Raw genomic sequence first — 16,774 nt, 5'->3', positions numbered from 1 at the left:
TAGGCACATTGATTCATTATACAGTGTTCTGTCGCATGAACAAAAACCGATCTTGTAAATCTCATGTTTCATTTCGAAAATAACGAATAAACCAATTTATTAATGGCAAATATTAAGTTGATGCAACAATATCTAATTAAAGAAGTCCGAATTTTAAATAGGAACGCTTATCATTGTCGAGAAGCTGCGTGAATTTAGGTTGTGGCCTCGAGGGTCCGTACCCCTGCCTTCCCATTGAGGCTGCCAAGTTAAAGATCAATAAAACCTGTGAATTTGACGCACATCCTTTCAGAAATTGCATATTTTCGGATTTATTTCTTCAATAAAAATCTAACAGGACTCCGCTTACAGCCTATGACGCCGTCCTTCATCTGAAAAATGCCTCAGTCCTTTCTTCTGGACCCCGGCCTTCCACTTTCACTAGATCCGCCCCTGTATAGAGACCATCCAACACGCCTCGTGGAGAAAAAATATGGGACGCGTGAGGATGCCAATATCTTATCGAGCTCTGCGTCGCATACTGAATGCGTGTATTTTCGCAATTCTACAGGTACAACGTAACACTGCAGAAATTTTTCAACGAGAAATTCAATCTGGAAAAGGACGCCGACGCAGGCACCGAAACGAGCATACTGCCGCCTGTTGGTGACAGGAAGTATTACGGAAATTACGGTACTATAGTCTTTCTCACAATTTTTTCCTGTATGAAGACGAGGTTTTTCATTCTTTTCTTTTGAAATAAATTCGACTTGTATAATTTTCAACTTCTTTTCAAACTTGAGCCTGACGTATTTGTTTCCAGCGGAGCATGTTTTGATACATTTTAACAGCATGTTCATCGAAAGTGTCTTTCTCATTATCAATTGTTTTCTTAGTCGTATCAATCAATACTGGGTGGCATTTTCATCGGCTGAATTCAGCGATTTTGATGCTCTGGTATTGGTGCGTCATCCTCCCCCAACAGGGATTTGAACGTGATAGCATCGAGACCGCTACGGCGCAAAACCCTGCCACACTAGCTCGGGCGCACTGGTACACGCGCAGCTTAGATGATTTCATTATTAACCAATCAGAAATCCTGCTTTAACCCGGGTTTTCCATTTATTATGGTGGCTGATTCGGGCCATACTAAAAAGTTGTTCTGTACGGCTAAAGCAACGATAAAAAATTTTCACATTGGCCCGCTGTTTGGTTTTCTCGCGCGAGAATTCAAAACATTTTGGTTTTCTCGCGCGAGAATTCAATACTTTTTGTTTTCTCGTGAGAGAATTCAAAAAGTTTGGTTTTCTCGCGCGAGAATTCAAAAAATTTTGAATTCTCGCGCGAGAAAACCAACAAACGGGCCAATGTGATAATTTTTTTATCGTTGCTTTAGCCGTACAGAAAAACTTTTTAGTATGGCCCGAATCAGCCACCATACATCTATATTCTATCCGTGAAATTTGCCTCAGCGGTAACACAAGTTTCCGCGCGGCAAACGTGCGCATGTACCTGCGCACCTAGTCTAGCGTGGCAGGGTTTCGTGTCGTGGCTGAGTCTAGCGATGCAATCAGGTTCGAATCCCTGCCGAGGTAGGATGTTGGCGCGTATGAATGTTATAACTGCAACGAATGCTTGTACGAGCTTTTTGAAGAGATCAAGGTCGAAAAGTTCATTAAAATCACCCGTATATCTATCTACATTTATCTAACACTATCTTCTTAACGCGGCCGTAAAATCTCAATGTATCATCATTTTGTTATTTACACACCGAGTAGATTACGTGAACTTTTATGCTTGATTCATTTTTATGTCTTTTTCAAAACTCAATTATTTCGTTCATATGAGTTCAGCTTCTTGGTTTGTTTTTGTGTGTTTAGGTGAAACAAATGGTACAATACACCAACCAGGTACGTAACGTATTACAGAAATGAGTACTTAATTGAAAGGCGGGTGATTGAAGGTGTGAGACTAATAATGCAATTTTTCACGTGTTAAAAAAGAATAGCACGATTTCGTTGATTTCATTAGAACTTATCGAGATCCTCTTTTATTGTTTTATTGTTTGCCCGTTCAGACGAGAAAAAATCAGAGATCCCCCCGAAAATAACAGGTACGATTGTGCGCTAAATTTAGCATTACGAAATTAGAAATATGATCAACTCTGATGTCGTATAACGTATAACATATACTTATAGCCTACGAGAGGTCTCAGGCACAAAGATTAAAATTTGAACTATTGATTGATTTCATTTTCGTATAACATAAAATTCTAATGAACTATGACTCGTTCGGCGGCTGAAAGCTGTAACTCTGTACGGATCGGACGAGTCTCGATAAACTAGGAAATATACTGAACTTATTTTTAAAACGTACTTAATAAGCGTGTACTGAACGTGTTTCTTTTGCCACAGTCGAAGAGCCTACAAAAAAGCCAGATTTGCCAGGTTCGATCAAATAATTATCTCATAAGGTGTCGGAGGCGGTGATGGTATAGTTAGGCATTATCTTTGCACGTATGGCCATCGCGATGGTCGTGAGTGGAGAGCAAACATTCGAGATTCTTGTCGACGCAAATCGAATTGTTTTTTCTTTAAATATTCTATCAGTCCGCGAACAGTGTTCGTATGCAATCAATTCTGATATCTTTCTACCTTCGGGAGGTAGATGAACTATTTCTCAGATCGTGAAAGTTTTTGACGACTCGTTATGTTAACCGACGTATCCATAAATCGCCAAATAGCTAGCAACCGTAAAATGATTTATTGGCGTCTGATGTCGTTAGCTAACAATGAAATCTAATACATTAGATTACAGTAATGTGTCAGACTTGATAATGACATCCCGGATTTTCACAAACAACAGACCCTGTAGGTGATACGTAATAATATGACGAAAGAAATTGTAATGAATATTGTCAAAATCACCCTGCAAAGTTTCTATTCAACTCACCCACTTTCATAAAAACAATGTTGGCTGCTGCATGATTTTGTCTTCATTGAGTTTCGTCTGCGTTTTGGTTTGGTTTTCGTTTTTATTTCATAACTACTAACCCTCACAAACGATTTTAGTGAAGTAATGAAATACGTGTGTATGTAGTGATTTAGAACCTCATTAGTTTCCGAACGAAAAAAAAACTCAGAGAAATTTTACCGATATAAGCACCCGCATTTTTAATTAATCTAAATAAATAAAATATTTAGATATATTTGTGAGAGACTTGCATTCCCGAAGCATGTTTGAGTTGTGGGTGACTGTTGGTTATTGTACGGTGGTGGAATTGTATTATTATTATTATCATTATTATTATTATTACCGGTATGTAGATATGAATATATATATTGTGTATTAATCAACATGTAGACAAGATCAGGTATATAAATAATAGGAGGTCATAGGCTTCAACAGTTGCGAAGACGTGGGGAGGTCTTTTTAAAACCGTATCACCACCAGTGAGGTTTTGTCTATTGCAGAACGCTTTGAGAACGAAGAAGCCCCTGCCGAGAAACAACAGATGTCGAATGGTGTTCCAACGCCCATAAAAGCTGACGAATATTTCATAAAAGACAACAGAAAGTACGCTCGGCAAACAGTCGTTATTTTCTTTGCCCGATATCCTTCGAGATACCGATGATTTGATTTATTAAATTCGTCTTTGTATTAAAGGATCCGTTTCGAAGAGGCTTGCTTTAAAGTCATGATGACGCGACACTTTCGGCCTAGGGCTCGTTTCAGGGCGGCAGCAATGATAGTTATATCTGAGGTTCGTGTACAAAAGATCAATGTATCTGTGACTATAGATTCGAGCTGTTGAAATATTTACCTGCTATAACCATCATCCTGACCTTTATCCAGATAAACGACGTAATGATACCTTTTTGTTTTGTTTTGCTTTTACAGCGGAAGCGTCTGCTACGTGATCCCGCTTTTATGAAGCGACACAAATGGAAAACGCATAGTTTCGAAAGTAGCATGGCTTCGTATACTAAAGCTGTTAGATGGTAAATATATTTTCATCGTATACGTATTTCTGGGACAAGCAGACAAGATTTCACATCATCAGTCGAGGTTCAAGTTTTCATTTTCATACGTAATATTTTGACTATATGTGTACAAATGTTAACTATCATGACGAAACACTCTTCTTCGCCGAGCAAGATATACATTTTGATATAAATGGGTTTACTGTTATCATTTACCGGTATATTCCAAATAACCGTTACAATAAACTTTATACATTTTACACATTGAATAACTAATACATGTTATTTGGGGTTCTCAGTGTTGGCATTTCAGAATAACAATTGCAATTGTGAATTGTGGCTTTATTTTGTAATTTTCTTAATTCTTATTTTGTATTTGATAAATTTTGATAATTATTTTTGAGATGTGCACTACGTCATCGGGGCTAAGCTGGTTGCCGGTCAATTCAATTCAATTGTCCATATATTGAAATTCAAAGTAACTTTATTGGTCCTTAATATTATATAATCGTATACCATATTATGTTTTATCGACAGTATTAAGCAATATATAAGTTGTTTATTCAAGGCGTCAATAAACTGTTAAGTTAAGTTTTCTTATTGTTTAGTCTTTCGATGGCCGAAGATGAAACAGACTTAGATGAGTGGAAAAGGCTTCCTTCATTAGGTATGTTAATCTCACACTTGAATTTCACGCGCTCTATTTCCTATCTATCTACATTCAGATAATACTTTACATGCCGTCCTTTTAGCCATTAGAAAAAAACGGATATTTTAGGTAGAGAAAAATGATAATCATATCAATTACCGTAATTCGATAACTCGAAAAAACTGCCAGATTTCGGATATCACTATAATGATAATGATAATATTTATTTTCGTAAACCATAATGCATACAGTCACCTGAAGACTTTTAATTGATTACATAAATTCAAATTCAAATCAACATCTCAAAATCGAATCAAGGAGTCTCAATACATATTTCTCACATTCTAATATATTACATCTTCAATGATCTTTGCAGATAGTGGCGTATTTTCGGTGCTCACCTGGGCAGTATCTTACCCTATTCGAATAGTTCTCTATTTTACCACGCCAGACTGTAGAAAACAAAGGTACCGTGATCCCAATAGACAAGTGCCTGCTAAACTTGACTATTGTAATTATGAAAATTAATGTTGACTAATTAAACTACTAAGATTTTTGTTACAATCAACACACAGTTTTCTGTCAAGTATTCTTCTCTATAAAGATTTTTTTTCTTGAGGTGATAAATAAGAGATGCACGTATGTGTTTTCTGTGTTTCTCTGTGTTTTCTTTTCGCCATACATAAATGAAAACATTTTTAACAGATTGGTTGAATTATTTTAGTTGGGAGAAATGGTTCATAGGCACGTTTATTATGTCAATCGTGTGGATCGCTACCTTTTCATACGTTATGGTTTGGATGGTAAGTAAAGATAATGTATAGGAACGGTACATCTATATCGCGTATTTGCCGTAGTATCGTCCAATCAGTCTTAACATAATCAAATGCATTATCTATCTTAAACATGTCCAATCAGTTTTATCACCCTTTGATACCTTTTCTCTTTCAGGTTACCTTGATAGGTTTTACATTAGGTATACCCGATAGCATAATGGGTATTACGTTTCTAGCTGCGGGTACTAGTATACCAGACGCTATGGCTAGCGTAATTGTAGCCAGACAGGGTATGCAATATATCCCAAGCGATGATTTAGTCAAATTCACTCACAAGATCCATAATAATCTTATAATTCTATTTTCAATTTTATTTCCTTCAGGTCTGGGAGATATGGCAGTATCAAACACAATAGGAAGCAACGTTTTTGATATACTTATAGGACTTGCCTTTCCGTGGTTTATCAAAACTGGTTTATCTTCTGCTGGCAGTGTTGTACGTATCAAAAACCGTAATTACCTTCAGTAATCCGAAATCGAACGAAAACGATTTTCAACCAGGATTAATGCAGCACACCGCATCTTTTTTTAATACTCCGCAGGTTCATATCAACAGCAATGGAATGGTGTTTTCCGTTGTACTTCTATTCCTTACTGTAATATTTACGGTAAGGATATTTTTTTAATGCTTTAAGAATAATTTTAAGTCTTTATTTCGAACAAAAAGTAACGACTACAAGAGGAAAAAGAGAATACAAATTACAAACAAAATCCACATTCAAATGGAAAAACGTATAATAATACGACTGAATAATTTAAGGACGTAGATTCAAAGCTACGTGTAGGCTACATGACTTAGCAGATACAGTAATAGTTGATTAGGTCTTTTGTCTATCTTTGATATATCATATATAAAAAGACATAAATAGATGATATCGAAAATCCATATACGATGGCGTCCTTTAGAGGGCGACACAAATTATATTCATCCGTGTCTCGTTTCTGGCTTTCTAATAACGGCTAACTTTTCTGCGCCTTTCAATACACGTCGAGAAATATGGTTAAGCGCGTTATATAAATATTCGGTATATTAAGCATTATTTGTTTTCGTTTTTCAGCTTGGCTCGATACATTTTTACGGCTGGAAAATCGACAAGAAGCTCGGTGTTCTGTTTTTAATTGTGTACGTTATATTCGTGATATTTTCCGTTCTCATCGAATTCAACATATTCGGCTACGTCAACGCCCCGATGTGTCTGGAGTTCTAGACGCCTGAGCCGCGTGATATCTGGTACACGCATGATCGCACACTACGGAAAATTCGCTAAAAGACAGGGCGCTTTATGAATCATTTGTTCGAACGCATCCAAAACTATATTTGAATCAACGCATTGTCTCCAGTAACGGGGTCTATCATACGAAAAAAACATTTAGTACTTCCAGTTATGTTATGTTTACGGGCGTCTACACCCTGACACACTCTCAATTCGCCGAACGAAATGCAGCATTTCATATTCTTTGAAAATCCCGTTCTCTAAATGCAATTAACCACACGATAGAATAGTCAGGATACGGAGTAGACGTACTCCGATAGGAACATCGATGTCCATTTGGATAAAGATTGATATTATGCACATATTCATGGCAAGCCAATTTCATGTACAGTAAACCGCGAATATAGAACTTATCGCTTGGGAACTGTCCATCCAGCTATAAATAATAATCAAGCAGTGAACCAGGCAAAATAATACGACGGTAGCATAATGATATATATACATTCGTAGATTTCTCTATCAATTATGGATTCCGTACTAGGGGTAGAGCATGAACGTTTAGCTTGTAATATCGCCATTACTTTGCTTGAAGCAAAAAGAGAAAAGTCGAAATCGTGGATTTGGTCGGTGTAGTGATGTACACTACCGGGCAATTTTTGAAGCACCCTTGATAAAGTCCAGATACCCACAATACACACGTGTATACATATGACCATGGACGTAAAACGAGTTTATATACGTCCATGATATGACGAATTCAAATGACTTACGAATCACAGAATGAAGATAGAAAAAACCACTGAAAATGCAAATAGAAAACGAAAACAATGTGTATATGAATCCCACCGTAACTGTAGTTTATCGTTAGATTTTAAAAATGTCCGTGTTGAGAGATTCGTCATATGTCGCGTAAAAATGATATCATCGATAGTCAAGTGTGTGTTCGACATTTGATTTGAAAAACAGCATACCTTTATCATCTATAAATATATATGTATTAATAGATATAACTACCGTGAAGTTCCAATCATAGCGGATCATATTAGGTGTAAATATATAGTATGTATATGTAATAATGATATTCCAATATGATCGTCAAGGCATTATATATATATCTGTATAATTATGATATAGTAAACTTTAAATTCTTTGAGTTTAAATAATTCACCGTGTTTCGTTTGTTGGTATGTGGATTTGTTTTGTTCGGCAGCCGTCATCAGCTCGGGTCACGAAAGCCGTATTTCGAGGACAACACAAATCGTGACGGTTCCGATGCATTGTTCATCATCTTGAGGAAGAGATATTTGAATAAGTCTAAACTCTATCGAGGGAATTAAGATGTCGAATTGCTTCCGAATCGGTCGTGTCTCAGCAACTGGCCCCTGTGGTGAAGAAGATCAGCGATAGCTAGATCCACTGCATTGCAAAATTATCGTCTAACAGTTGTTTCATTTCCTGGCTTTACAGAAACACTTTCTTCAGAATTCGTGTAAAATGGATGAATTCTAAATTTCAATTTCGCGTTATTTCACTGCTCCTTTTTAAACTACCAAAGTCTACCAAATACGTAATCAAATCTAAAACGGTATTGTGGCTCAATCATTGAAACACCAAGTGTACTCAGTAAAAAAATTAATTCAAAAAGACACATAAAATATATTTTCAACTAAATAATCCATTATCAAAACTACTTTGAGAAGTAATTATTTACTTATTTCACAGCTGTCACTTCACTATGTATCGATTATATATATTTTGTTCCACAATGCGTCGAAGCTATCTCCCGCATACAAAAAGCCACACAACACGTCTATGTACACGCAACATATTCTATTTCAAAAGATATTATAAAAGCTCGTGTGTAGAAAAACCTGGCGGGATCAAACGCTAACGCGTACAAAAGAGCCTTGAGAGGCCTTGGCCGCGACAGGGAGAGTACCGATAGTATAGGCCCAATACACGTAGTAGGAAGCGCGCACTAAAGCGAACGGGTTGAGAATGGAAGATAGCGTGAGTAGTAACGCTGCTCAACCGTTGAGCAAATTCACAAAAAAATTCAAGTTGCAGTTAGCGAGAACTGAAATAATAAGTCGACGTGAAAAGTAAGTAGATTTTTGGTTATTTGATTTGATTATGCATGATGCCTCGAGACATTTTCCAAAGATTTGCGTATATAAATTCGCGTGCCGAAGCTTTGCTTAGCACTTTTTTTTTTCTACGCGAAAACAACAGTGCATAACTCATACATATGTTTACCTCTCTCGACCGAACTATATATAAAATCGCTGCTAAGCCTGCCTTCATATGTGTGTGTGATGTGTTAATATTTAATGTATCGACACGATATTTGAATCTTCGTAAACGCCGCATCGAGTGGGAGTAACGTGTCACTGAAGAACGTCACTTTCAGTCAAATGAAACACTCAAATGCACGTCAACCGTATATAAATACAGAAATCTCACTCTTGAAATTCTTGAGATAAAATCTCGAAGGTTTGCTTACGCATCGACGGCCATGGCCGAAACGTTTGTGGTTCGAAACTCTATCAACGTCACCTAAACTTTGCCCCTATACGTTTTTGATTACCCCGGTCTCGTAGTAATATCATAAGAAAATTTCTCTGAATTATTCGCGGAATTTTTCCATGCGCCCGGTGAATGTAAAAAACGATATTCGATAGAGATTGCTATGACGATACGAAAAACAATGCGTAAGCTTTATTGAGTTCCGTTTTTGAGACTTTTCTGTCTAGAAACAAGTATATTGAACTTAACTGAACTCTCGTCGGGAAACTAACTACTACTTTAGTATGAAGCCAATCAAAATTTCTTCGAATTTAGTAGAATGTGTTGTTTGGTAATGGTCAAAATATACCGTTCTTATCTGTTTGCGTCTGTAGTTTTCTTGTGTTCTTTTAATTTCAGAAAGGCGGCTACAAGAGTTACGTGTGGTCTCTACTGTCTGATACTGTGCAGTTTCGGGGTAGTTTTTCCAATTAGCGATGCTTTAACCAACTCAATCGATATATCTGGCTATTACACCGAGGTACGTGCTTTGTCATTCTATAGACCCCAAGTTGTAGACTACAATATATCGCAAGGGACTATACGCATTATGCATTAACTGTCTATAAGTTCTATCTAAGTTTTTGCCACTTACGCTTATGCTTTTTTCAAAACTTGTTTCATAGCATGTTTTTCCTTCGGGGCTTACGCGTGTCGACTGTTCGTATATCTCTTCATTAATTCGACATATACGTGTCGCATTGAACGCGCAAATATGGTAGTCAAGTGCTTTTGAATTCGTCGACCCAGTTATATAAATATCAGTACCAGGGTTCACCTATTGATTACCGCGCAGACTCTTTTCATATTCTTAGGTCGTTCACGAAATAACTACCGGCGCTTTTGCTTCCGGAACCATAACTAATAGTCCCTCCGTTGCAAAAAGTGATGATTGAACTCTCCTGCGCTGTCATTAGAAAAATACAATAAGAACCGTGCTGCATAAACAAATCATTTCCGACCCCTTTCGTCTGTAAATAAGCCCCTTTTGTGCCTAACTGTAATTCCAAGCACGGCTCATTTCAATAACAAACATTGGTCCCAGGTCACTCATTAAAAGCAAATGGAATCATTAAGTAGTTGCATTTGCCTTCGCGTACGTAGCATTTAAGCAGTGAATGATGATGTTAATCTTTGGTTGATATCTTACACGTTAATAGCCCTCGGACAACATCCCCCTCTCCATGTAGTGCCATTGAAATCCAGGGTGAAATTCGTCCAATTTCTGTATATGTTATCACATTATGAAGTAATGGGTTGGGTTCCATTCTCGTTTTTTCAGGCCAGGGTTTGTTATTATAACTCTATATTGATACACGTGGTTGAATTATCTGTATATACTATCATACATAAATAAACTTACCAGCAAGGGAAATATCTATTATACTAAATGGAAAGAAACCCTTTGCTTGCCATAATTTCAAAGAATAGTTCGAAATTATATTCGGGGGACCTTTGATATTGTGTCTTGATAAGGGTGGTAACAGGTAATAATTCCCCCTTGTTAAAAATCCCCCAAATTTGATTTTAACAACAAAACTCAATAAGATACTTCAATATTCTTGTGTTGAAAAAACAAAAGTTTTAGAATATTTCAAATTTTCCTTGATGTTTTTCACAATATTCACCTTGGACAATCTGTGACTTTTAGCAAGCAACGTGCATAAGAAATAATATCGTAGTTTTGAAAATTTCCCTTGATATCATTCTAAAAAGTTTTATCTATTTTCATTTAGGTTTTGTACTAAAGTTTGATTTAAAACTGAACCGGTTTTATTTTTCATTGAAGTCCTATCAAATAGTTCTGTTCATCTGCGCGATCGGCGCTATGCTTTACGTGTTCATCGACTTGGTCAGACGAGCAAAACCGAAACCATCGACTGTGGAACCCCAGACTCAAGTGCAACCCAATCCCGGATGGAACATAGAATTCAGTAGCTTGCAAAGAGTACCAGGGTCCGACGGAATCGAGCTAAGCGAAAGAGAACGAATTGCCGAAGGCGAATGGGTCTACCCAGAGGTTTGTTTAGGCGGCGAAGGGTCTAATTTGTACTATCGAATCGGCGGTATAGGTAGGTGTTATACGAACAATCACATTCTATTCCATAGACCATAAGAAATATTTATAATTGTTCTTATTTCGATTCATTGTAGTATTCGCGCTCGGTAGCATCACATTCTGCGAATTACGTTTGATAGCGCCGTATGAAGGTGTTATTCCGCGCGATTGTTACCCTTTGTATAAGCAGGTAGCTAACGGCATAATGGTGATTTTCGTCGTAATGCAGACTGTTCTTTTCGTTAAGTATCACCAGGTACTGTCGATAACGATAACTGATATTGATTTGAATTATATAAAAAAACAAGCTAATTAAGATAATTGGTTGTTTCCCAACCACTTGGAATCTAGGGGAATCGTCGATTATACGAAATAGTATGGTTGTTGCTATTCGTGCGACCTTGGAGTAAAATGATTATTACCCCACAAGTTGCTACTCCACAATAATCGCTTTCTTCGTCTGGCCATGAATAGGCTTCACGGGGAGGTATTGGAAAAGGTTTAATGCCAATCATTGTCATCGTCGTTGTGGTACGTCAGACACTATGGTTCTTGGTAAACCTTGGTGTTATGATATCCGGAGCTCACGACTTGCAGGTCGTAAGACGTTGAGTCTCTAGACTATACAGCCTATCTGACTCAACTCCAATTCTCCGACCAATTCGGTTTACTTGATATTTATCGTAGATATGAGTACAGTGTTGTGAGGTGTCTGGTCGTCATTCAAACTGTGACATGAAAATATGTCATCAGACCGCTAAATTGACAATAAACCATCCTAAAAATGATGACAACAATTAATAGCTGCAAAGCTGTTAATTGCTAAATACTCAATAATTACTGAATCAATACTGTCTATGACAAACAACCCATCTCGTACTCATGTCGCCTGTCACTCGAATTTAGTAGTTAGGAAATAATTATAATATATACATTTTGACGATTAAACCATAGCCGCGATCCCGCAAGCGTTTTTGGCCCGTACCAAATTTGGCCCGGAACAACTGTTCACACGGCTGCCAAACGGGCCCGTGCCAATTCGGCCCGACCAAAAACGTCGGACCTGGCCCAAATTTAAACATGGGTCAAGATCATTGCGTGCGAATTACATCTGGTTGCGGAAATGACTCGTCTCGCTTTGTTGTTTAGCATCGAGTGAGTGGTTTGCGTGTGAACTTATTAGGCACGGACCCATTTTGACTTGGGTCTGATCCGTCGTGCCAATTTGGCCCGGGCCAAATCGTGGCTTATGCAAAAACCCTATTTCCATTACAGTTTGGAATCAGCCGTCCTACCTAGGGTTTTGTCTTTCTCTGTGATGTATTCTTGTCAATAACACGTATGGCAGATTTTATGGTTGTTTTCCCGATCACGTAGATTTTCTTTTTCTTAAACAATAGTTAGTTGTGAATCGGTGTAAACCTTTTGTGCGTTTCTGCATGATGCACCTAGTCGCCACGAATCTGGCCCTGTGGTTGTCGGCCACCACCCACGAAACGGTCGCTGATGTTCGCAAAAAGTTAACCGGTAAGTAGGATAATGTCATAGAAAAATACGGACAAAATACGATTTTCAAATTTGCGAGTCAGTTCATCATTACATTTCCTTATGGGTAACTTTGATACGAAATAAACTAGCCTAAGATATAAATGAACAAAATGTCAAAGCAAACATTTTAGATCATTAATAAGATCCCAAAAAACCCACTATCTACAGATTAAAAGAATTTATCACCTGACGATGATCTCCAGGGTGAGATCGAAATGACTGAGATCGTCATGTATTCTATATATTTTAGATTGAATAAATAGATTCTTGTTTTTAAATTCTTTTAATCTGTAGATAGTGGGTTTTCATCTTATTATCATTCACCACGTTTGAATGTGGTTATCGTTCTATTTTAGATCCTTTTTTGGTTATATTTACATATATTCAAAAAATATTGTGGACATGTTTCGGCTAACATGTGTTGCCTTAAGTTATAGACCATACGAGTAATAGATGTAGCATTGAGATGAGAAGAATTTGATTGAAAAATTGACAAGATAATCGAGCGTTAAGAAATTGAGAGGGCATTTGATGAGCGGTATATGTAAATATAACAAATAGAGGATCTGAAATGTTTGCCTTGGCGTTTTGTTTAGTTTTGACACTCAAGACTTTTTTTCATTACAAGACTTAAATATCTAAATATCTGCGTTCCATGTCTGTCTAAAGATGGCGTATTCTTTCAGAGGAACGTAATGAAACCGACGTCTGTCACTCGGGCGGAGCGTACTACGACAAAGCGGTTGGATTCATCTATCCGTGCGTCGTCGAATACGGACTGTTCGGGGCTGGAGCGGCTTACATCATGTACCTGAACGTCGGCAAAGGATTCAGTGAACGAACCGTCGTGGAATCCGACACGGACGAACCATCGGCGCCGTTCTGCGATAAAACAATTTGGCACAAAAGATGTGGCAGGGCATACGTGGGTTTAATCGTGGGTGTGGTCATTATGATTTTGACTTTAATCGGAGTTATCGTTTACCATACCGCCTCCGGTAATATGGAATATACATTTTTGGTCATGGAGATTTTGTTGATTATGATTGCCGCATCTGCCGGCATTTTCGTTTACATGTTACTGAGGGATTTGAAATACGTAGGTTTGGAGGAAGATAATTTTGATGGCTCGTTGCTCATTATAACGCAGGCGGGCGTCTACGCGCTGTATCTGTTCATCATGTTGGGAGCTATAAACGCCATCAGAACTGGCGACGAATTCAATTACGGCGTATTTTTCCTGGTACAATCCATCTTATGCATGGGTCAGAGTACCTTGCAAACTTATACGGTTCTGGACGGGTTCAGTCGTAGCGCCCATAAAACCGAACACGCCGAAAAGAAACCGGGTCAAAATGTGATCACGTTGCTCATATGCGTGAATTTTTCCATGTGGATGTCGGCTACGTTTTTGTTCGCAAACGCCGATGATCAGGATTTGTTCTCAGATTATTTCGGTATAATTCCCTGGAGTATGATCACGCGGATGTTCTCGCCTTTAGTCATATTCTACCGGTTTCAGGCCTCGATCTGTTTGTCCGATATCTGGGAAAACGCGTACAAAACCCGCGGTAAAGCGGAGTGAAAACTTCGATTATTTATATAGAATTTATATGAAGACCTAAACCACGGACGACACCCTCGTCTTCTCAATAAGACCATTAAACCTTCCTAATCTCTCGAATCAAAACTCGGGACATAGTTCCGGATTCTAAGCTTTATGACAATAATTAGCTTTAATTAATCACGATACTATTCTTTCTGATTGATACGTCATGGGAAACCAACCTGAAACTGGCTGCGGATTTTACTCATCCATGACCGACTGAAACCGACGCTGCAGCATAGTTAGTGACACATTTTTATGTACATCTTTTCTAAGCGCGAACGAGGCTGTTGCCTGAATACTCATAAACCTATCAACGGATATTTCATTTTGTATTCAATGCTTTATTGTTTATTAATTATTTGTATACGGAACCAGATAAGGTGAATAAAGAAAAAAGATAATTTTGAGTGGTTATTTTTTCATTTGCTCTCCACACATTTATCATCCCCATAATGTGGATCTAAAGGCATTCCGTGACAGCAAAAATACATCCTCTTTATGTATTTTTGGTGACAGATATATTCCGAAAGGAACCATATAAAGTAGGTTGATATCCCAGCTGCTCTATCATGCGCATTGTGCGATGATGACGTCAAAGCTGCCCATGTAGCCCCTTGTAGCTCCTTGTAGCCTCTTGTACCCTGACACAGGAATATTTTAACTGAGACGAATAGTAGTTTATAGGGTAAACTAATTCATTTGACGCACGAGCTTTCGCTACTAGTGTATAGTGGCTTCATCGCGCTTCCTCGCGTGATGAAGCTTCCATACACTGCTAGCGAAGGCTCGTACTTCAAATTAACTAGTACGTCTCGTTGTACTTATTACACACCAGATAACACGGCACCTCTACGTATCTACCTGATTGAAGAAAAGCAAGTGCCCAGCGCACCAACCGTATCCCCGGAATGCAAGTTGCGCAACGTTCTCGAATTCCATTGCCTTGCAAGTCAATTCGCGAAAATGCAGTCGCAAAATAAACAACAGTCTCCGAGTAAACCATAAAAAATGATGTATTCGTAAAACCTCTAAGACATTCGATGCTATCTAAATATGTCATCAGATGAAAGAAATAAGACAAGTTTAAACATATAGACACTATCTAAATATGTCATCAGACGAAGAAATAAGACAAATTTAAACATGGTCTTTCATTTCATTACCGAAGAGAAAATCAATTGACTTTTAAGAGGGAATTCTTTTAGTAAACCTGCCTTCTGATATGAAAAAAAAGAATGGTCCATCATTTTGATACCACCTATTTGAAGAACGCGTTTGTATTTGTTTGATTGTGTTTACACAATTTTATTGCGACCGCCAACTAAGCCCGTCGCTAGCGCTAATATTCTTAAATATATTATTCCAACAGACTTGACATATGAAATAGCTGAATGTCTTTTGGTGACTTATCTATGCGTGGTAGAGACATGCTCATCGAGACGGCTGTCAGACAACTGGCAATAAAGCATGTTTAATACAACATGAATTTGGCTACAATTATGATGATAAACCACACGTAGAAAAAAAGCGTTGAAGTGTTTAAACGTCAAACCAAGGACCGTTTATTTGAAATGAGGGAACATGTTTCACTCGTCATTTCCTCCTACGACTGGCGTTACTTATGTGATCTCTGTAGTGCTGATCTAAATTGGCAATAATAAGTCAATTCCAGAATCTCCTTGGTGTTAGGTGTATTATCATACGGAATGGAGCTGCGACACCAGTTATCCCGCCAGATAGCGTGACAATATTTTGCTGTCAAAATGAGTTCATTCAATTAACTTGGCAGGGCCGTACACCTTTTTTGGGGGAGGGGGAGAAAAGGGATCCTGAAAAGGGGCAGTTCCATTATGGATATTACAATGATATTTACAAAAAGGGAACTTTCCAAAATTTCCGCCCACTGAGTAACTACTAGCGATCCTTGATTGCCACAGTAACGTCTGAGATTCCCCATAGTGTTCAACGTATCATACAGTTATGGTCTATTTTATTACTTATCACGTTTTACACGTATCAACTTTAGTAATGATTGCAGAATTCGCAATTTTGTCCAACATTTCTGCAATCAATATTCTTCATGTTCCACGTTTAACGCGATCTAAATATAGGAATTATGAATTACGACGGGGATATATCATACATCATCAACGCACAGTGACAGAGTAATTCGCGTGACAAATCGTCGATCCTAGTCTTACACGCCTTGCCACTCAGCTCGTATATTTTATAGCATGACAGGTTATTAGCGGATGTGATTTGATGAATACGTTTTTGGTACAATATACAAAGATATAGGTCTATACACGCTAATCAGTTTACAGTTTATTTA

At 37.9% G+C, this 16,774-nt stretch overlaps 2 protein-coding genes across 2 annotated transcripts in view; both read left to right on the top strand.

Annotated features, from left to right (window-relative positions):
- The window catches only part of LOC141904203 (sodium/potassium/calcium exchanger 4-like), a 39,895-nt gene extending 32,177 nt beyond the window's left edge, over nucleotides 1-7,718 (top strand). The window contains exons 8-21 of the mRNA XM_074792758.1: nucleotides 551-672; nucleotides 1,860-1,889; nucleotides 2,057-2,092; nucleotides 2,394-2,426; nucleotides 3,453-3,555; nucleotides 3,646-3,742; nucleotides 3,880-3,980; nucleotides 4,571-4,629; nucleotides 4,988-5,078; nucleotides 5,336-5,414; nucleotides 5,563-5,677; nucleotides 5,771-5,883; nucleotides 5,990-6,055; nucleotides 6,506-7,718. Of these exons, the coding sequence (XP_074648859.1) occupies nucleotides 551-672; nucleotides 1,860-1,889; nucleotides 2,057-2,092; nucleotides 2,394-2,426; nucleotides 3,453-3,555; nucleotides 3,646-3,742; nucleotides 3,880-3,980; nucleotides 4,571-4,629; nucleotides 4,988-5,078; nucleotides 5,336-5,414; nucleotides 5,563-5,677; nucleotides 5,771-5,883; nucleotides 5,990-6,055; nucleotides 6,506-6,655 (1,195 nt within the window). The 3' untranslated portion in view covers nucleotides 6,656-7,718. The remainder of the gene's footprint in view (nucleotides 1-550; nucleotides 673-1,859; nucleotides 1,890-2,056; nucleotides 2,093-2,393; nucleotides 2,427-3,452; nucleotides 3,556-3,645; nucleotides 3,743-3,879; nucleotides 3,981-4,570; nucleotides 4,630-4,987; nucleotides 5,079-5,335; nucleotides 5,415-5,562; nucleotides 5,678-5,770; nucleotides 5,884-5,989; nucleotides 6,056-6,505) is intronic.
- Nucleotides 7,719-8,573: 855 nt separating this feature from the next.
- Nucleotides 8,574-14,819, top strand: LOC141909488 (proton channel OtopLc-like). The gene is made up of 6 exons (XM_074799884.1): nucleotides 8,574-8,763; nucleotides 9,587-9,707; nucleotides 11,016-11,298; nucleotides 11,381-11,541; nucleotides 12,686-12,812; nucleotides 13,520-14,819. Exons 1-6 carry the CDS (start codon nucleotides 8,660-8,662, stop codon nucleotides 14,416-14,418), a joined length of 1,695 nt encoding a protein of 564 aa, XP_074655985.1. The 5' UTR covers nucleotides 8,574-8,659; the 3' UTR covers nucleotides 14,419-14,819.
- The last annotated feature ends 1,955 nt before the right edge of the window (nucleotides 14,820-16,774 follow it).

Source organism: Tubulanus polymorphus, chromosome 1 (assembly GCF_964204645.1).
Source record: "Tubulanus polymorphus chromosome 1, tnTubPoly1.2, whole genome shotgun sequence".
Taxonomy (NCBI): Eukaryota; Metazoa; Nemertea; class Palaeonemertea; order Tubulaniformes; family Tubulanidae; genus Tubulanus; species Tubulanus polymorphus.
This window is presented reverse-complemented; position numbering and strand designations above follow the sequence as displayed.